At 44.8% G+C, this 21025-nt stretch overlaps 1 protein-coding gene across 6 annotated transcripts in view; it reads right to left on the bottom strand.

The window, feature by feature from the left end:
- Nucleotides 1–712: 712 nt before the first annotated feature.
- The window catches only part of EZH2 (enhancer of zeste 2 polycomb repressive complex 2 subunit), a 72396-nt gene continuing 52083 nt past the window's right edge, over nt 713–21025 (bottom strand). For all 6 annotated transcript variants that reach the window (XM_007661506.4, XM_029063134.2, XM_029063135.2 and 3 more), the window contains exons 9-20: nt 13010–13101; nt 11401–11641; nt 10371–10540; nt 8708–8802; nt 7408–7448; nt 6727–6852; nt 6023–6201; nt 4085–4180; nt 3196–3277; nt 1977–2057; nt 1736–1820; nt 713–1031 (exon numbers count right to left, since the gene is read on the bottom strand). In XM_007661506.4, coding sequence (XP_007659696.1) covers nt 971–1031; nt 1736–1820; nt 1977–2057; nt 3196–3277; nt 4085–4180; nt 6023–6201; nt 6727–6852; nt 7408–7448; nt 8708–8802; nt 10371–10540; nt 11401–11641; nt 13010–13101 — 1349 coding nt within the window. In that variant the 3' untranslated portion in view covers nt 713–970. The remainder of the gene's footprint in view (nt 1032–1735; nt 1821–1976; nt 2058–3195; nt 3278–4084; nt 4181–6022; nt 6202–6726; nt 6853–7407; nt 7449–8707; nt 8803–10370; nt 10541–11400; nt 11642–13009; nt 13102–21025) is intronic.

The following is a 21025-nucleotide window of genomic DNA, read 5'->3' on the forward strand; positions in this document are numbered from 1 at the left end:
CTATCAGAGACTCAGGGGGTCCAATTCTGGTGAATATTCTAAGAGTTTCTTAGCCCGGCACTGACACCTTCTACAGGGTCTCAGTTTACACGGCCGAGTACACTGGCCCATAGTCTTTTCTAGGCGGCTCATTCCCGAGGAGCCTGGAGGGGACAAAGGAACAGGGACTTATAGTTTGAAGTGTGGGGGGCTATGTTACATCCAACCAACTACCTGGTCCTTGTTTCTAGCATTAAACCAACAAAATAGTCCTGCCTAAGTTATTTTCCTAAGTTATCAATTTAAACAGTCTGACAATGCTTCTGGCTCTGGTGACTCCCCCCATCTCCCGCTCTGACCTGTTCCAGCATTTGAAAAGCAAAGAGATGCCACTGTGGCATTCTTCAGAAAGAATGGTCTGAGGTGACTGGAAAATTATCAAGGCAGCTCACTCTTCACCACCACTGGCCCGATCCCAAGTCAGAGTCCCCTAGGCACAGCCTCTCCACTGGACACCTGCACTTACAAAGATGAGATAACATCCACGATTGTCCCCTTGACTGTAATTAACAGATGGGGTTGGATTCAGGATGCACTGGATGATGGTGGGAGTGCAATCTACAGGTAAAGCTAGGATATTTCAAGTGGAGAATGTTTGTCAAAGGAGAGGGACCGCCTATCCAAAACAATGGGATCTACGTTTCCATCCGGCTGTATTAATTTGACACTTAGAGAAGAAGTTCAAGTATCCTTTATTCAAGGTTGAAAAATGTACCACATCGCATTATTGCAAAATTTCACTGGTACAAAACACTTTGCAGCTGGTGAGAAGGCAATAAAAAGTTGAATTTAAACTCATTACTATAAATTATTCTTACAGTACTTCGCAAATTCAGAATTTTAAATTGCATTTTTTTTCCCTAAAATTGCCCACAGTACTAGAAATTCCTGAAGATAAGGCAGCTGTTTTTAAAAGAGGAGGTAGCTGATATCAAGGGATTTCCATCTCTCTTTCGATGCCCACATACTTAAGGGCATCAGCCTGGCTGTATCTGAAACAAAGTGAGACATAAAACGTGTTGTTTTTATCCTCGGCCCAGCCTCAAGGGATCGCGTGTCCCAAGTACAAGGTTTGCTTATTGCAACAGAGGTGGAAACAGTTGAAGTGGTACTCACAGAGTGAGCAGACCAGCACAATTCCCAGAGAAGTGGGGGTGTCAGGAGTCTAAACTGCCCAGAGACTTCAAAGCCACGGGCTTATCCCCCGTACATACATCCCAGCCCTGGCCTCTCCCACTGCTCTCCTTCAGCTTACGTTTTACTGGCTTAGACCACCACCACCCTGGCTGACTGCTCTCCTAGGCAGAGAGGGGCACCAACCTGAAATGCTTTCTAGTGAGAGAGGAAGGAGGAAAACTCAATTGGAAACAATATAATTAAATCCTTGGCTACTGAGAGCAGGAAGCAGGCTCAATGATGACGAAATAACCCCCTGCCTGAAGGGAAGAGTTGCTGACCAGGTGGCTTTCTCTGGGTCCCCCGAGGACTAAATGATTTCAACTGGTCAGAGGGGAAGCCTTGCTTGCTTGGAACAGGCTCCTTGGTAGAGGGGTCTTATTTTCTTAATTCAACCACACACCCTGAACAAGAACACTCCCCCCAGCTCAGAATATGACATGATTTCCCAAAGCACCAATGGCTATGGGTCCAGAGGGAAAGAACCCGGGGTTTACCCTAGGAATACACATTTACTCACCTGTAGTCAAAAAACAGCTCTTCACCAGTCTGGATGGCTCTCTTTGCAAAAATCCCTATTCTGTGATCACCATTAACCATCATGACTGGGGAAAGAGGACACAAGATAATGTCATTCGGCAGGAACAAACCACAGAATGACTGCCACGTATGACTGAGTTCAACCCACAACTGGGCCTGTCCCCTATCCCTGGTGGTAAATTTACATCAAAACGTGCTTAGGGGGCTGGTTGAACGCTTACCTTTTGCATAGCAGTTGGGATTTACCGAATGGTTTGCAAAACGGATTTTGTTACCCTTCCGGGTTGCATCCACCACAAAATCTGGAAACAATGATTAAATGTGAACGTAAGTTTGCTTCATCAACTTCTAAGTTCAAATAGGACTCAGTGTTAACAATGCACAGAAACACAGCAGGCTTTTAGGCTATTCTGTCTGGCTAGGATCATTCAGAGTCCTTTAGGATTTGACCTCAAAGCAAATAAACCAGACACTCCTGATCCAACCCAAACACAGAGAGTGCTGTCATATCCAGTCAAAATGAGGAAAATTTGGGGCAATTCTTCGGTCTTGACTTGTTTGCTGAAAGCATAGACCATTTGAGTTAGCCGAGGGCTACGGATTTTAGGGTACGGTAAGGTAACTTCCCTTCAGTCAAGACTGTGCACTTTTCTGCATTGTTTTGCTAGGGAAATCCTTCCCGTGGCTTCATCCAAACAGATGCTGAGATCATGCTCCCCCCCCCCCCCCGACCCACCTCAAAATGAAATATGTCTGAGAACACAAACTCAGACTAAGAATTCCTTAATTTTCAGCTTGGCCGTAAGAGTGATACCCACAGGAACTTTGACAGCTCACCTCTCTCTCCCACCTGGGAAGACAGGTCATTTACCTACTTAACTCTGATATCACATCCAGAAACAAAAGCTTGGAAGATGTTTTGCGATGCAATGTAAAATCATAATAAATAATAATAATAATGGTGTTTGTTAAGCGCTTACTATGAGCCAAGCAGTGTGCTAAGCGCTGGGATAGGTACAAGCTAATCAAATCAATTACAGTCCCTGGCCCACAGTCTAAGAGGGAGGGACAGTAGGGAAATTTTCCACATCAATAAAGAGTGATGATTTTACTCGGGAAAATAAGAAAGGAACAAGACCGAGGCCAAAAAAGCACCCGTAATCTAGAAGTAAACACTATCAACGCCACTCGCTCAACCTTCCTATCTCGGTTAACAGTGTGCTTTTCTCCACTCTAGTCGGTTTTGAAGGAAGCAACCATTCCCAAATTCATCTAGCAGGAGCTAATGCCCCTCCAGCCTTTAATCTGGAGGTACTTCTCTGGTGATCCCAGGCCTAGAAAAGTTGACCATGAATTCATCTCTCAGTGGTGTATATGCAGTAGAAAGTCTTCCGATGCACTTGTCCCTAAAGACAAAATGGGGCTCACCCATAAACATACCATTATTCAAGTTGAATAGAAAGCTGCACATGTACTTATCATAGACCTTCCCTCTTCTGTCTGCCTCATCCTGAGAAATAATCTAAAAAAGAAAGACATAGAAAAGACCATTTGCTGTCGACTGGATGAGGGGTCTGGGCAGGGGAAGGCACATGCCTAGAGCTTATCCTGGAAACCCATCAGACCTCCAATGGCCCTCTGAATCGAGGGCCCTGCCTGATGAATCAGTTGAGCGGGCCGCTCTCATTAATTACCCTTGCAGTCACCTTTTCTCCTTTGCTCCCAAAACTACCTGCAGGAAAGTGCAGAGGCCAAGAACAGCTGTGGCTGGATGCGAGGAAGCCCCAAGAGTAATGGCTTTTCCGCGTGACTTGCCCTTCCGAGCGAGTCGCCCCAAAGCCATTTCAAGTTCCAGCCCAAATCTTGGGAAATGGAAAATTGGGTTAATTAGATGAGCGTTTGACTAGGCACTGTAAGCACAGTCTAGCTGAAAAATATTGGGTTGGCTCAAGTTGGCGATCCTATACAGCTAGCCGGTCTCTCCACGACTACAACCGTAGATCATAAAGTCACTTTTACTGGTCCTGACAGAAGAGCTGTAGAATCAGCAGACCCTGTGACACACATACAGGAAAGATCTCTTCCTCCCTCTGCCGGGTGCCCAAGTCTCGACTCGGGCCGGGCATAACTGAATGATCAATAAGGGTGTGTTACCCTTGAAGCACCAAAGCATTGTTTTACTCATTTCGCATCACAGTCCAGGTCAAATGGGGTTCTCGACACATGAACTCTACTATGGAAAAGCAAAGCATGCCACTGTTTTAGCCCATGCATGGTTAATTAGCACGCTCTACCTGAAATGGGCTTGAAGGTATAAAACGTGCCTTACCTCACCACAGTACTCAGAGATGAATTCATTCTTCTGTACGGGATCTTTGATGAAAATCCCCCAGCCTGCCACATCAGAAGGTGCCAGCAGCAAATGCTAGAGAAGAAACCAGAACCTTAAAGACCCATGAGTGGACTGCCTGATTTGAGGCAGGTTCTTGGGCAATCCCAGGTGATTTTTGATGGAGAACTTTGAACTCAAGAGTTCAAAGCTCACGCTTACACTGGATGGGGCACAAGCTCAAGTGACTTCAATTTTTAGTGGGCTGGCTGCCATTTGGAGACCAAGACTTGCATATAAGCCAGCCACTTATATTCATTCATATATATGGAAATATAACATTAGAAGCACCACACTGTGCACAGCCAAAAGCATCTGACAATGTCAGCACAGAGACTACCTTCAGCAGGAATCTCTCACTATCCCAAAAGGACAAGGATGCATGGGGTCTTGCCACAAAGAGAACCACTAGCAGCGGGTTCCCGTGCCCAAGTTCTGTCAAGAAGGAACACAATGGGGGATTTCTGAGGATTGGCTAAGTCGTTTGTTGGTCCAAGAAAAAAGCTATCAAGGATACCGAGCAAGTTAACAGGAGCCTTGAAGGCCCTTAGGTGGAAAGTGGCTCCCTAACAACACGGACACTGCCCAATGAGCTAATTCTCCCCCAAAGCCACAGAAGGTGGGCAGTGTTGGGGGAGAGGGAGGCTGGCAGAAAATGGCTGGCTTCTTCCGGAGGGAAGTGGGGCAAAGACTCTTGCTCTACTAACCCCCTCTGCTTGGGTCCTGCCCTGCCCATCTACAGCCGTTCCCACACTTGCAACAAGAACACTTTAAACCATTTCAAATGACAATATGGGTATCACTCCTTTGGTAAGGCCCCAGGTGTGGAATGGGGCTGAACAAATCAAATCTTCCGATTCAAAAGTCTTTGGATTTGGACCAGGGGTTGTTTTGAGAATGCCCCTGCCCTCTGGCAGCTTTCAACCAAAGATGATAATTTATTTCATTACGCTAAAGAGAAATAATTCAGATTTAAAAGGCTACCGAAGTTAATAATGTTGGTATTTTAATAATGTTGGTATTTGTTAAGCGCTTACTATGTGCCAAGCACTGTTCTAAGCGCTGGGGTAGACATAGAGGAATCAGGTTGTCCCACGTGGGGCTCACAGTCTTAATCCCCATTTTACAGATGAGGGAACTGAGGCACAGAGAAGTTAAGTGACTTGCCCACAGTCACACAGCCGACAAGTGGCAGAGCTGGGATTCATACTCATGAGCCCTGACTCCAAAGCCCGTGCTCTTTCCACTGAGCCATGCTGCTTCTCTAGAAGTTAGAGACTTACGGATACAAGTACAAAAAGGTTAAATGCAAGCGCTATTATTGGTCTGAACAAACTATCTCTGGCACTCCCTGGAAATAATAATAATAATAATAATAATAATAATGTTGGTATTTGTTAAGCGCTTACTATGTGCAGAGCACTGTTCTAAGCACTGGGCAAGGGAATCAGGTTGTCCCACGTGGGGCTCATAGTCTTAATCCCCATTTTACAGATGAGGTAACTGTGGCACAGACAAGTTAAGTGACTTGCCCACAGTCACACACAGCTGACAAGTGGCAGAGCCGGGATCGAACCCATGACCTCGGACTCCAAAGCCTGTGCTCTTTCCACTGAGCCACGCTGAAAATGGCATTCGGACACCACCGACAGGTGCTTGCAAGGTTGGGTGGAGCTCTCCCATGGGGAGAAAACAACTCAACAGTCTCTAGAAAAGTAATGACTGGATGGTTTCTAAAAAGAGATCGTGAGATGAAAATGGAAAGGAAAGAGGAATCGACTAAGCGGGAGAGAGCTTTCTGCAGTTTTTCGGGCTGATGAGCGAACTAACGGATGGCATTCACTACCTCAGACTGAGTGGGAAGTAAGCTGTACCCACCTTTTTGGAGCCCCTCTGAATGCTACAGTTCTTGCAGGACACGTTTTTGCTGTCCCAGTGATCAGCGGCCCCACAGGTTAGACAGAGGTCTGGATCGCACTCACGAACAGCAAGGTAGCACGGGCACTGCTTAGTGTTACACTGTGCTTTACAACGGCACCCAGGAAATCGGTTTTGGCCTTGAAGAGGGAAAATGAGTCACTTCAGAAAAAGAACCACTTTGTCGCTTTTTTGTCTTACTTTTAATAATTCACAAGGTGCAGTCTGCCATTTCTGGTCGCCTACTGCTTTATGTATGAAATTCAGCCTATTTATATTAACTCCTTGACAACACAACGTTCCCACGAGTCACACTTAGTTTTGGATGGCCAGGGGCATCTGGCAGCTTTCCCTAGGTCCCTCTTCCAGACTGTGCTAACTTTATTTAGGATTCCTATTTAAGCGAGGGGGAGGGAGGGGGAGGGGGAAAGCCAAAAAAAAAAAAAGCAGCTTCTTTTGATTCAGTTCGGCCTAGCATGCAAAACACTCCCAGAAACCAGTTCTTAGATTCAATCCTGGGAGCTGATTTGAAGAAAAAGAGGGAGGGGGGAGGGGTCCCCATTTAAAAAATAAAATATATTGCTTTAAATTGCAAACAACAAAACAGTTTAGGGCTCATCTTATTAAAATGGGCATGAGAGCATAAAAAATAGGCAAATACTTACATTCTGAGCTACACTGACAAAACTTCTCACAAAAGTTTTGAGCAATTACACATGGGCATGAACTGTCACAAGGCTGGCGCGGGTGATCACATGGTTGATAGTTGTAAACATGATTGGAGGAGCCATCTGAATAAAGATACCGGTATAAAAAGCATTGAGCCAGGGCTTCTAATTTGAATATGCACAGTTAACAAGTGGAAAGTCTTCCCTGTACCCTCTGGAGTTTAACTGGGCTTTCCTTAAATGTGCCTACAAAATTCCTGTCTTTGAGTGATGTGTAAATGAGGTAAAGCAGTTTCCTCCCAATTTCTATAAGTCCCCAGACTCAGCAGCAGCAACTGTCTTCTAGACTACAGCCAGATTTCCAGAGCTCATTTTCCTTTAACAAAAACACCCTCTCTTCATCCCATTACTTTAAATTATGTGTCATGCAATAATGAGACTTCTGGAGGGTTATGAATTTCTCTCTCTCTCAATTTACTTTTATTTTCCTTAATGGACACATTTCAGAACATCCTCAATTCTGGTGGTGTGTGACTAATGTTCGGTTAACTACTCTTCGGCTTCCTTGTGCCACACTTGGGCCCCTCCCACGTGGAAATATATAAGGTCCTCAAAGCAATACTACTACATCAGAGAAAATATTAAGCCACGGATAAAGTTGAACGGAAAGTTGCTAACCCTTTTTCAGTTGTATCTTTCGGCAATGTGCAGCCCACAGCCTGCAAAAACACAATACACGCAAACAAAAAATCAATCAATGATGGTACTTGTTGAGTGCTTACTGTGTGCACAGCACTGTACTAAACGCTTGGGAGAGGACAGTAGCGCAATATATCAAAACAAGCCAACTGAAGATTGTCGGTGGGAAACGTCCCCCCAACCCCAAATGACAAAATGTCTGTGGGAACTAACAACCACTCTGAAATTCCAACTCAAGTCGTGGCTCAGGGGACCAGTGTAACTGGTATCTCCTGGTCAAAAGAGCCTTTAGAAGTTACCCCAAGAGCATCTGGTGTGATATACACCTGCCTTCCACCAAAAAACTTTGCCAGAGTAGTCACTTCCCTGGCAGACACCGCACGGTACAATGCCACCCGGGAGACAGGAGTTTCTCATTTTGTAAATGCCAAGGCAACATCTCTCTGTTTCCGCTATGAAACAAGCTACTGATAAGGGAGTTATTGCTCCAATTCCTCACACCATTTATCACCAAACTGATTGAGGTAATATACTTTTCACATCATGTGTGTGGGAAAGAATCTCCCCCAACATCCACAGCAACCTAAATTCCCACTACTGAAAAACCTGAAGAGTCAAGTTCCCCATTGCCCCTCCGAGAACTGCTGCGTATCATTCATGTACAGAAGACGGGGCAGCGGAGAACCATTTCTCCTCACCCCCTTTCTTGAAACTGATCCATCGATTTGCCTTCCTTTCCCTCCCCTAAGACCTGATTTAAAGGCTTTGTAGTGTTTCAAAGCAACCCATCTTTCTTATGTATTTATCAGGAAAGCCAGCTGAGATCGGAGTGGAAGCCCTTGGTTCCCTCCCCACGTCAGTGGATGCCTCGACCTGAGCAGCACAACTCGGGCTGTGTTTAAGAGTGGCTCTGCCCATTGGGAAAACCCAGACTTTCAAAAGAAAACATTTGGTTTAAACTCACCAGGCCTTTTCTAACCTGGGACCCCAACTTGCATTAATTGGAGAGTCAAGCCAAGAAGTTGGTTGCTCTTCCAACAATGCTAAATAGGGAGAAAACACTTTTCTTAAGTTCAGCTAATTATTGATACAAGCCAGATCTTTGAAGAGAGACCATTTTTTCCACAGTCTAGCAAACACTCGTTCATTTGTCCCCTTTCCATCCTGACAACCTACACTTACTGGGTGAAATTCAATCCTGAGGACCAATCCTAACATCCTGAGGAATTGTCCTAACATCTGTCAAGCTCAGCTTTTGAAAACCATGTGAGAGGCTCACCTGTGTTTCCTCTTCTTCTTTCTTGGAGGGGTGTCAACATCTTCAGCAGGAGCTGGGGCGATAATACTGGATTCCTTTACTCTAAATTCATAGACCTGGGGAGGGGAACCAGGACAAAGCCAGATGATTCATAATGAAGCAAAATCAGTCACCATTTCTGCAACAGCGGAATTACTTAGAGAAAGGAAGCAGCCTGGCCTAATGGTAAGAGCACAGGCCTGGGAGTTAAAGGACCTCCAGATTCTCAGCTGGGCTCCACCAGGCCTGTTGTATGACACTGGGCAAACCATTTCACTCCTCTGTGCCTGTTACCTCATCTCTAAAATGTGGATAAAGACTAGGAGCCCCACATGAGATGTGGACTTTGTCTAACCTGATTAGCTTGTTCTAACCCAGTGCTTAGTACAATGCCTGGCACATAGTAAAGCACTTAAACGCCATTTTTAAAAAAAGAAAAAAAGCAAAAAGAAAACACTCCAGTGATTACGAATGGTAGGTTTAAACACTTCAAACTCTTTAAACACTTGCTCTAGTCTAAATGGACACAAAGGGTGAAAACCCAAAAACAGTTTCAAAAATATTTTGCAGTTGTTGGAATTTAAAATTGGAGATGAAAAAGTAACTCCAATTAATATACAAAACTTGTGGTACAAAATATCAGTACACATTTCCACCTCGTTCATATATGTCCAGTTTTATTTTTGACCTCTCTAGTTATATTATGTTCGGTTCCACTACTGCACTGTAAACCACTTGTGGGCAGGGAACATGATGCTTCATTACCCTATACTAGGGAAGCAGCATGGCCTGGTGGAATGAGCCAGGGAATGAGAGGATCTGGGTTCTAATTCTAACTAGGCTACTTGTCCGCTGGGTGACCCGCACGTGTCACGTAACTTCTCTGGATCTCAGTTACTCCGTCTGTAAAACACAGATTAAATCCTTCTCCCTCTGACTGTGAGCCCTGTATGGGACAGAGACTGCATCCAACCTGATTACCTTTTTATCTATCCCAGCGCTTAGTACAGTGCCTGGCACATAGTAGGCACTGAAGTACCCTAAAAAAACACCACCACACACCCTTCTCAAGTGTCTAACACGGTGCCCCTTACCAAATGAGCAGTTAATAAATACAGCTACTACTACCTGCTTATGGGCATTGTGATTTTTGGTCCTTTTGGTGAAAATGTTTGTCTGATCTCTCTTCCCCTCTTCAAAACCCTACTTAAAACTCACCTCCTCCAAGAGGCCTTCCCAGACCGAGCTCCCCTTCTCCCTCTACCGCCCCCCCTTCACCTCTCCGCAGCTTAACCCTCTTTCCCCCCATTTCCCTCTGCTTCTCCCCCTCTCCCTTCTCATCCCCTCAGCACTATACTCGTCTCCTCAACTGTATATATTTTCATTACCCTATTTAGTTAATGAAATGTACATCGCCTCGATTCTATTTAGTTGCCATTGTTTTTATGAGATGTTCTTCCCTTTGACTCTATTTATTGCCATTGTTCTTGTCTGTCCGTCTCCCCCGATTAGACCATAAGCCCATCAAACGGCAGGGACTGTCTCTATCTGTTGCCGACTTGTTCATTCCAAGTGCTTAGTACAGTGTTTTGCACATAGTAAGCGCTCAATAAATACTACTGAATGAATGAATGAATGATCTTACCTGCCTACAAGTTTTGGTTCCTATTAGCCTGGCAATTGCACAGAAATTGTCGTAATAAGTGCCAATGAGAACTCTGAACATTGAGGCTTCAGCCCCACTCCATTCCACATTCTCAGGAGGCTCAATATTTGGCTTCATCTTTATTGGCGTTTGACACCTGGAGTTTGCCTCTGCAAAATCAAAGTTACACATGATCAGTCAAGACTGGTGGCACCGGGAAATGATATTCCAAGAACAAGAAAATACTTTCTGCAGGGTAGATGAAAGAGTTTGAGATGAGTATTTGCAGGATATTTTCCCTGGAAACACACTTACCATGAATATTTCAGAACTCTTTTGGACAAAAGATAGTCTATCAAGCCACTCTACCTTGAGAAACAAAGTCATAAGCAGCAAGCTCTCAATTACATACACAGAAATGGGGAACGGGCCTAGAGCACGGATAACTGACATTTTCCACTATTACAAAAGTTAAGTTTTAGTCCAAGTGCAAACCTCCTCGCCTACCGACAACTATCCAAACGAACCCGATATTTACAAACCTTTGGCCCATAGGAAGACCCTTATTTCAGGCAGTCGTTAAACTGAATTCAGTACACCAAGCATGAGTTCTAAGAGTGAGCAATTTTCCAACTGTTTTAGCCTCTTGACATAATGGTTGCTAGCTGCAAAATTGACTTCTTGCAATATTACCTCCTCTCTTTGCCCCTGCTTCCCGAGGGTCGGTGATATGTCTGAAAGGTCAGCATCTTAAGGAGGAAGCAGCCAAGCTCTGGTTATCTACGGATTAGCCCGTCGGTCCTGAACACTCCTGGCTTGGTTAGCGCAAACATAAAAATAGCTACTCTGGGCAGCTGGCGCTTTCCTGTTAAGATGGTTGTGATTCTAGCTTCTCACTACATCGAAAACTTGATCGATCCAACCGAATCACTTCTATTGCAACACTGGTTTAAATCGCCTCAAAACAGAGCATAACAATGCGGAAAAAAGCTTGGAAAAGACCCAAGTCGCCTAAGTACAGCTCTCTTACCAGAGGAACTAGAGGTTTCGTCTTTCTTCTCCTCCTCCTCTTTATCATTATTCTCCCCGCCGGTTTCAGTGCCAGCTTCCCTGTCGCTGTCGGTGTCCTTTGACTCCAGCACGTTAATTGTTGGGGTGCTGGGTCTGCTGGTGTTATTGGGAAGCCTTCCTCTTCGGCGGCCCCCGGGGCGTTTTGGCGGGGTCTTTATCCGTTCGGCAGTCAGGGCAGCTGCAAACTCTTTTGCCCCTTCCTAGAAAAGGAACACAGTGACCGTCAGAATTGGAACTTAGTTCTCTTTCCATCTGAGCTGGGATGGAGTGGAGTAAGTTGCCCCCACCCCAGTCAAAAAAACACCCAGGAAATTTCCACGTGCAACCATAACATTCTAATCACTTATTTCCCAAATCTACTCATCATGGACATCATTATTTTCAAAGATTGTATGGGGGGGGTGGGGGGAAGGGCAAGGGAGCACATTTTCAGCTACAAAGTTCTGCATCTGAGAACAAATATTGAAATATTTAAACCTTATTTCAACTTTAACGGGAGAAATGAACATAAAGTACAGATAGAGGTGAAACGGTAATTTGATTGTCTTCGCCAAATTGAACACTTTGCTCCAGAAGGACAGACAGTGTTCCTGCCCAATGGTCAGGCTAGGAGTGTAGCTGGGCAAGGCCTCCTCCAAAGTGCAATGTAGCAGCTGTTTAACGGGTTGCAACCACTACCTACTAGTAGAAGACACAAGTAATAGCACATTTCAGTCACCTTTGATCGGAGCCCTAAGAATATTATGTGCGGTGGTTTTGTGTTTTGTTTTTTTAATGCTGTAGACTTCTTGAAACTCCCAGGCAAACAGCCATTTTACTAGAAGTCATTTTTCTAGACGGCCCTCCACTAGGCAAAAGGCTCATTCATTCTCAAAGGAAAGAGGGTTACTGCTGAAACCACGTAAGGATTTCCTGGCCCAGATGTACAGTTTACCATTTGGGGTCAAGGGATAATGACCCGAGTAAGACCATGTCTGAACCTGATTCCTGATCTCGATATGCTGCCATTGCCTCAAAAGCAGTGTTATTCAAATGGGCCTGAAAAATCAAATAAAAGCCTAACCTGAAACAAATTAAGGTCTCATACGGGGGATAGGCAAGGAGGCGTTCCCTTTCACAAACTCCTAGTTTCTTACATAGCGCTGCACTCCTCAAGCCAGGGGTCTATCCGACTCAGAATTTCTGGCCCCAGAGGGGTAGCGCGAGCTAAAATGGATTAGGGTCAGGAGCAGGGTCGAGAACCAAACCAGGGCAAGTGCAGGAGCTGGGAACAGGTTGTTGGAGTGCTGTGGTTTTTCAGCCTGTGTTCCCTTCTAGCTGCCACCTTGAAATGCCTTTCAACAATAATTACTGTGGCATTTGTTAAGTGCTTATAATGTGTTTGGCACTGTGCTAAGCAATGGGGGTACATACAAAATTATATCGGGTCCCTCATGAGGCTCACGGTCTAAGCAGCAGGAGGCACAGGTACTGAATCCCCATAAGAGATCCCGGTAAGGGAGCAGATGTGGCAGATCCCAATCAAGCCGACCTCCCATAACTCCAGGACATAAACGTGCGGGTCTTACCAGATGCTGGTAACAGTGTGGTCCACAAGGCTTGTTATCTAGTGCTGTTTCTGTGTTCTTCCGCTTATATGTGTTGGGCGTGGCATGGAATGCTGTGAATGAGATAAAGTTATACACTGTCCAGACTGTATCTTTGGAATACAAAACCCACTCCGGTGACTATTCAACCCCACCACTGTAAGTAGAGTCTGGGGATTAATGAGTAAACCATGCTAATGCTCTGTTCAACAATCAGGAGTCCCCTCCCTCTCGGTAAGAACTGGTTAAAGTGATGGGGTGGGTTGTTTCTCCTATAAATCACATTGTCAAGTACTTTCTAAGGCTGCTGGTTACCTAGTTAATTAAATGAGTTACGATGGATAAACTGAGAAATCAGTAAGGACAAAAATCCTGAGTCTTGCCAGAGAAACGGTTTCTATTTTTATTAGAAGCTGCAGCAGCCATATTCACAAACCACTGGAGACACCACCTGCTTCTTCAGAAGAGATAGGAAGACATCCTTCAATGAGAGCAAGAAGAACTATAGAACTTGTTGCTCTCTAAAAGACAATATTCCAGGTAGAGAGGCTCTTCAGGATTGGTCCTGGAGGTCTCTAAAATCAAACAGTTCTTAGTCACATGAAATTAAGAGACTCTTTGGGGCCCATTGATTGGCCTTCCACGTGCCACGTGCTTGAAAGAGCAGGTAATAAAGGCAAATGGCAGCCAGGAATGTTTTTTTCTTAAAAAAAAAACAACAACAAAAAAACCAGCCCCAGCATTGCCCAAATATCAAGCCCCATCTGGCTTTGAAATGGAGCAAGGAGAAAGAAATGAGAAGCAGAGAGGACTACTGGATAGTGCATGGGCCCGGGAGTCAGAAGGACCTGGGTCCTAATCCCAGCTCTGGCAGCTGTGTGACCTTGGACAAGTCACTTAACGTTTCTGTGCCTCTGTTACCTCACCTGTAAAATGGGACTGTGAGCCCCATGTGAGACAGGGACTGTGTCCAACCTGATTATCTTTTTAGCTATCCCAGTGCTTCAAATAGTGCCTGGGCACATAGGAAGCACTTACCACAATACTGCCCCTCCCCCCTCCCCCTCCACCCCCTCGAAAAAAGCGAAAGAGGAGTAGTAAGGTTTCTCAATAGTGATGCACATTAGGGCTTTTTTTGTTATTTGCTAAGCACTTACTGTATGCCACACACTACACTAAGGTAGATACAAAAGTCAGGTTGAACAGTCTCTGTCCGATATGGGGCTCACAGTCTAAATCAGAGGGAAGACGAGTAATCCCCGTTTTAGAGATAACTAAGGCACAAAGAAGTTAAGTGACTTGCCCAAAGTCACAGAGCAACTAAGCAACAGAGCTGGGATTAGAACACAGGTCTGCTGACTCTCAGGTCCACATTCCACTTCCCAAAATCTCTGAATTGCATATTACATCTTGGGTGAACCTAGATGCTTGACAGTGGGCTTTCTCCTAACCCACCTAAAAGTTTTTGCTGCACAACAAAAAGAACAAGATAGTTGGGAGAGGAACAACCTATTATAATTCTATCTAACTAGAGCAAAAGGATCTAATAATTATGACTATATGGAACCTTCAGCACCTTTACATAAACCCTAATCCTTTACAGAAAGCCATAATGTACTGAACGCAATCCACCATAATCAAGTTCTCAAAACACCTCTTGCCTTCTGAGAAGACAAACACTTCTTCTTCCCCTGTGGTCCTTGTGAGGGGATGCTATTTTAGTTAGTAACTGGTAAACACTCTTTGTCTTCACTTCTTCAGCAAGGGCTTTCTGAAGGTGATGGGCTTCAAAGTAATCTTTGAATGAGGAGAGTGAATTACAGCGAATATGCAGTAATTTCACCTTTGAAATGGCACCCCTGAGGAGTGAATGGAAGAGAGGAAGAAAAGAGCACTGGTGAAAGCAGGGGAGGGTGATGACTGAAGGCATTAAATTATGTAAGAATAATCTGAAGCCAATTCAGCAGGCAGGGAATTTTTTTGGGTTTTTAATTTTTTTTGGAGGGGTTGGAGGTGGAGGAAACGGATAATAAAAAGAAAAGCAGTGGAAGAGAGCCCTTTCTGGGATCAGCCTGATAAGCTGGGAGAGAGGAGTTGGAGGCCAGGAGGACAATGACAAAACTGACTACGGCAGTGGTGAGAAGTGAGATGAATATGAGAATTGGGCCTAGGGAATAGAAGGGCAGAGAAATCTTGGAGATGCTTTGGAGGAATAAGTGATGAGATTTAGTGGAAATCTGAAAGCCTATATATACACCTTGGTTTGGGGGCAAGTTAAGCCAAGAAGGATTTCTTTTTCAAGGTATGTGACTGCAGGAAATTGCCCCAATTATCTGTCACCCAGATTTCTTTTCATATGTTTGCCTTACAGATTGCTAATTTCATGTACTCAACATTATTCATTTAACAAGGATATAAGACTCATATTTAAATACATACTTAGAAAAATGAAGAACTCAATGACATTGGAAATCCAGGCACAGGAAAAGGTGAAATGAAATGAATTTGCTTCCCTTATTGAAAAGAAGTGTGGTGGGTACAACATTTGAATTGTGGAGCAGATAAAAATGTTACCCCAATGATTTTGAATAAAAAAAAAAGAAGAAACTAAATTACCTTCAAATCTATGAGATTGTTGCATATCAAAATAAGATCAATGCCACCTAATTTAGAACTAAATTTAGAATTAAATTGGTACAACTAGGTGGGGATTATTTGCAGTTATTTAGCATTCAGAAGGTAAAGATCACATTACTAACAAGGGATTACACTTTAATTGGATCCAGGCTGGAGCTAGGTAGAGCCTTAATTTGTTACAAGACTTGCCAATACCCAAAATGCTAAGAAAAAGCATAAGAGCTATCTGTTTTAGATATCAGCTGGGGAAAGAAGATTTACTATGACTTTTATGATTCTAAAGGTTTCTCTCCTTCTAAGGGATTACAGTGAGAACAAATTACGTGTTAAAATGTATTCAAAATAAGACGCTGCTCTTTAAATTCAAACCAATTGTGACTGGGATATTTTGCTATTAGACTTGAGTTGCGAGAAGTACATTCACTGGATCTGAAAAATGAGGTTTTTCTCTTATAAGTAATGAGGAACAAATAGGTCTCAAGCCAGAGTCCCTTTGGAGGTGACTCTGCCAGTTTGGGCCAAAACTAGAGGTCATGAGTTCAAGAAGCAGCAGGATTGAGAGGCTATCTATTAATCCCCATTCCCTCACCAGGGAAGGTTGCCCCTTGGCCTAAACTCAGCTCACGTACAGAGAGGATTTCTTTGCTATCCCTCTCTAAATCTAGTCCTGCTCAATTGGCTGAATGGGACCTTCTTTCTCCTCTCTTCCTGTTCATGGTCCAGTGGGAACCCCTTGCTTTCTGTCTTCTCAGTATTCAGTGTGGGGGGAGAATCGCTCTTCCTGCCTAAGCTCTAACTCTGTCCTGATGCCACTCTTGGCTTGATCCCCTCAAGTCAACCCATAAAGATAGAGGCCACTCCCTTCGCAGCCAGATGCACCTGTGGGTAAATCCGGCCACTGAAGTGCAAACCCCCAGATCCCCCAAGAGCTCCAGCCCCCAGGCCAGCAGCACTGACATCCCCACCAGGTCCGCGGAGTGAGTACCACATGCAGCTGGGTGATCCTGGGGCTGTGTGAGGGGGACCTGTCGGGGTCCACCCAGGCTTCTTTTCTGTGGGTCAGTTTCAAGCTCATGATCCCAAAATTCAACTGAAAAGTGTTATACCCCAATCAGTCAGACTCTGGTGCGGGCTATCCTAAAGAAGGCCCAGCAGCAGGATGAAACACTGACACGAGCACCAACCCCTGCACCTCCCTCTTGCCCCACATCTGATGAGCAGACATATCGTGGGGCCGATCTAGGCCACTCCTTTCACATACACGCCTCACCTGTAGTAGACTGCTCTCGGTGCTGATCGCCGTCAGAAATGTGACTTAAGACCTGTTTTTCCGCAATGCGGACTCGGGCCAGCCGGCAACAGAAATACATAAATTTGCAATGTGGCTCCTTCCAGGAGTGAAAGTAATTTCCTTACGAGTAGACTACACCTCATCTCAAAAAAATCCTGCCTCACAAATGACCTAATTGCAGCTCATATTACACTTCGGAAAGGGCTGGAGAGTGTGACTAGACCTCAATAGGAGGACTAATGAGAGGAAATATTAAGATACGCCCAAAATGGGAACATACCATTTGTAAACTTGTCCTCTAGACTGTAAGCTCGTTGTGGGTGGGGAATGTGTCCACTAACTCGGTTACGGTGTACTCTCCCAAGTGCTTAGTTCAGTGCTCTGAACACAGTAAATAATAAATACGGCTCATTGAGGGAGCTTTTCAACACATAATGTGCCTGCAGTAGCTAGATGAAGAATGGCAGGCATTGCCCATACACATTTCTAGATTACATAAAAGTTGCAATCGGTAACCCCAGCTGCTCCCTTTGCATCCTTTAGATGTTATCAGAGTTCTGATGGCTGGGAAACTGTAAACCTGAAGCAAGAAGAAACGCCAGAACTATGCTGCCCCTAAAGATCCTGTAACTTTTTTATGAGTAAATAAATGCTCAATAGCAGAGGTTTCAAATATAATGAAGATACTACGTTTACATATCTAATCAAAGTCTCTCTATGACACGGATCAACCAACATACACCTGCCCCATAAAACCAACTCTTGGTTAGCTGGACTGGCAACCAGTTCATCACAGAAAATCATGACGAGCAGCCACGACTTCAGTTTTGTCAATCAGCTGGATTTGTGAGGTGCCGCAACCTTGGTTGATCAAATTAGTAACGCCAGTTACCTGGTTATTTTAAGTTCGACACCAATAATAGAAATTGAACAACAACTTGACTACCCCATGGGTACCAATGTCAACATTCAAGGTCAGGGTTAGACAGCATCTTCAGAACAGGCCAGGAAAATTTCCAGAGTGTTGGCTTGGATTGAGGGACTAACAAGGAGAAGGGAGTTTCGAAAGGCAGGGCTACAAGGGGGCAGGATATGCTTTTCTCCCACTCACTACCCACATTTTATCCTAGCCCTGCTCCCCATTCTTCGCTACTAAACCAAACCTGCCGCTACCACTGGTCTTTTGAGAGAGGAGCTTCAAGCACCGGGCAAGCTGAGCAGGAGACTCAGGCTGGCTCTGGACCAGGAAGCAGCCCCGGGAAACCAAATGCTAGCTCAGGTTTGGTATTTTTTCACTTACGCCAACATTTTGGAGTCAGAACTGAATCCACACCCTTCAAGGATGCTGAGTGAGGGTGCCAAGGTGCCACCAAAATAGGATGGAATGAGGGAGGGGAGGGCAGGTGGCCAAAGAGGAGGAGAGGGCTGCCAAGACTGGTCCTCCTGACTTTGGGGCCCTGGAGATCTGGATCCACCAGTCAAAAAAGCGGCCGGGGTAAGGTGCTAGGAGCAGGGGTAAAGCCAAAGGGAGGATTCAACTGCAATCACTCTAAGAGGAAGTTATTTCCAGAAAAGCTGATATGGAACCGTGCAGTGCTGTGCTTACAGGACACATTTAATACTATTTCCACTGACCCTATGGAGAGGTTCAGGCCAGGAGTTCCGCAATCTACCCCAAAACACTCCAATCCTGCTAAAAGCGTGGTTTCTAGTAATTCGTGAAAACTTCGCCGGTGATAATGACTCACTTCTTGGTTCAATTAGGGATGATACGTAAATAATTATCTTCCAAGTTTCAAGATCAGCAAGCTACGGTTAGCTCAATAGACAACTGTAGCTTAGCAGTGTGACAGTTCTTCAAGCTAACTTCTCACATCGAGGTGGGGCGGGGAGGCGGGCGAGGGATCCCTCAGAAACCTGATGGAACAAGCTGAAACACATTACTAAGGATGTCTGGCTCCCAAGCGAAAGCTAATCTGCCTGCCAGGCATTTAGCTAGTGGCTCCACCTGGAATACAGCCAATCTAAGAGGGGGACTGGTAAAAGAGGAGGGAGCTAATTAACTGGCATGGTGTGGGGGTGAGAGAAATCCCTGGGCCTCTTTAGGTTAGAGTGAAGTAATCAGCATCATCAGTGGCATTTACTGAGCACTTACTATATCCACAGCACTATACTAAGCGCTTGGGAAAGTACAATATAACAGAGATGGTAGACAAATTTCGCGTGGATTGACAGCAGTTTCACCCTGGCCTCCAAAAATCCCGAAGGAAGGAACATGGACAGGGTGGATCGGAAACCTGGGATTCCCCAAGAGGCTGAGGGAAATGGACCTGGGGAACATGTGCACCAAGGATGTTTGCAGAAAAGCTGAAAGGGTCCTGCCAGGAGACAGAGGGAAGCGTATTACAGAGAAGGAAAAGGTGCTTTTGGATCTCAGATTCTTTTATATCCATTATCTAACTAGTTAAAGCAAGGTCTCAATAAATACCATTGACTGACTGATTTCTATTTATCTACTAAAACCCTGTTGTAACACTCTAACCTCCATGTCCGCATTTGAAAGGGGGGCTCGAGTGGCCTCTGGGTGCCAAGGGATATATTAGCCAGAGAAGAAGGCAAGAGGATGACTGGACCCTGAATGACCCCCTTTCACTTTGGGGATGTTTATCTGAGAACCAAGGGAAGGGATGGGGATTGGCAGTGGTCTAAGGAGTGGGATTTGCTAAGTTGAAGGCCCCCAATTTTCACCCATTCCTGGAAGGGAAAAATCGGAGGGCTTCAGGACTTTGAGATGTTACCGGACATCCAAGCCCTGCTACGGTGGTTCCAAAAGCTATTTTTGATGGGAGAAGGACTGAGGAGATCCTAGCCTGCCACAATTAGCCCCAACATTACCAGGCAACAAAATGCTCACCAATCAATAACCACAAGTACCGACATGACTGACTGGCTAGTGTGAGAATGCAAATGGTGATCCCTGCAGTCACCAGGCTATAGTAACATAACACCACATTTATGCATTCGTCTTTTTCATCACAAAAATGAAGGAGTAAGTCATAGTGAAGTCTTGCTTCAAATACATGTTGTCATTCCTCCTCAACAATCCCTCAGCAAACCCACTCCTTGATCACTCTCCATTTCCCATTATTCCATCTCTACCAAACTTGCTTACTCTTCCCACAACAGATGGTCCTCAGAATAATGAGCCCACTCTGGTGCCTGAAATGTACATCTGCTTTTGGGTGCTGATTTTTGGGTTTTTTTTCATCTTTGAGCACCTGTAATTTGACTCTTCGCGGAATTCAACTGCTGATTTCAATGTCATTAGTACTTGGTTTAGTGAAATTTTCAAAGTAAGCTTCCAAAATGAGAAGCCTGATCAAAGTCAGCTATTAAAGAGAAAGCTGCTATTCTCCCAAGGATAGAGTGCCAAGGAGGTCACGTTTCCATCCCTCCATAACCCACAAAGTACCCTCAAATTCTCAGAGCCTGTCCTCTAATCGCAGCAACCAAGTCCTTGGAAGTTGCTGCAAAACCATCAGAAATATTCCAGAGCCACGTGGCAAAAGCTTTCCTAAAGTCCAAGAGTCTACAGACCTCACCATTGAGTGATACTTCTATTTTAAACTATGGCCCTGGCCATTTCACTGCCATCCCAACCACAAAGCTGCCTGGACTATGGCTTAAATGGTGTCACCCCAATCCTGCCTGGGACCAGGGCAGTGGGCCAGAGACGTTGCAAACTACAGGGAAACAAAGCACTGCAAGCAAAAAGGATGGGTAAAAAAACAGTATTCAAGAGCCCTAGTTTGACCAACACGACTCTGTCCCCTCAGTTGAGTGAAAATCAGAACCAGACAGAACATTTTGCCGTCTCCACTATACACATTTTTGACAAACTGAAAGAGTCTATCTGATCCAATTAAAGTTTTTTTTCAAAAATTAAAAACAATTTTGGTCCCCCGTGGGACTTTTAAACTTCAAAGGGATGTGTGGATTCCAAATACTTTACTTCAGAAAGACCAAAAATTAACTCATTGCTTTTTAGTTGAAGTATGACCATATAGCCA

This window comes from Ornithorhynchus anatinus, chromosome 4 (assembly GCF_004115215.2).
Source record: "Ornithorhynchus anatinus isolate Pmale09 chromosome 4, mOrnAna1.pri.v4, whole genome shotgun sequence".
Taxonomy (NCBI): domain Eukaryota; kingdom Metazoa; phylum Chordata; class Mammalia; order Monotremata; family Ornithorhynchidae; genus Ornithorhynchus; species Ornithorhynchus anatinus.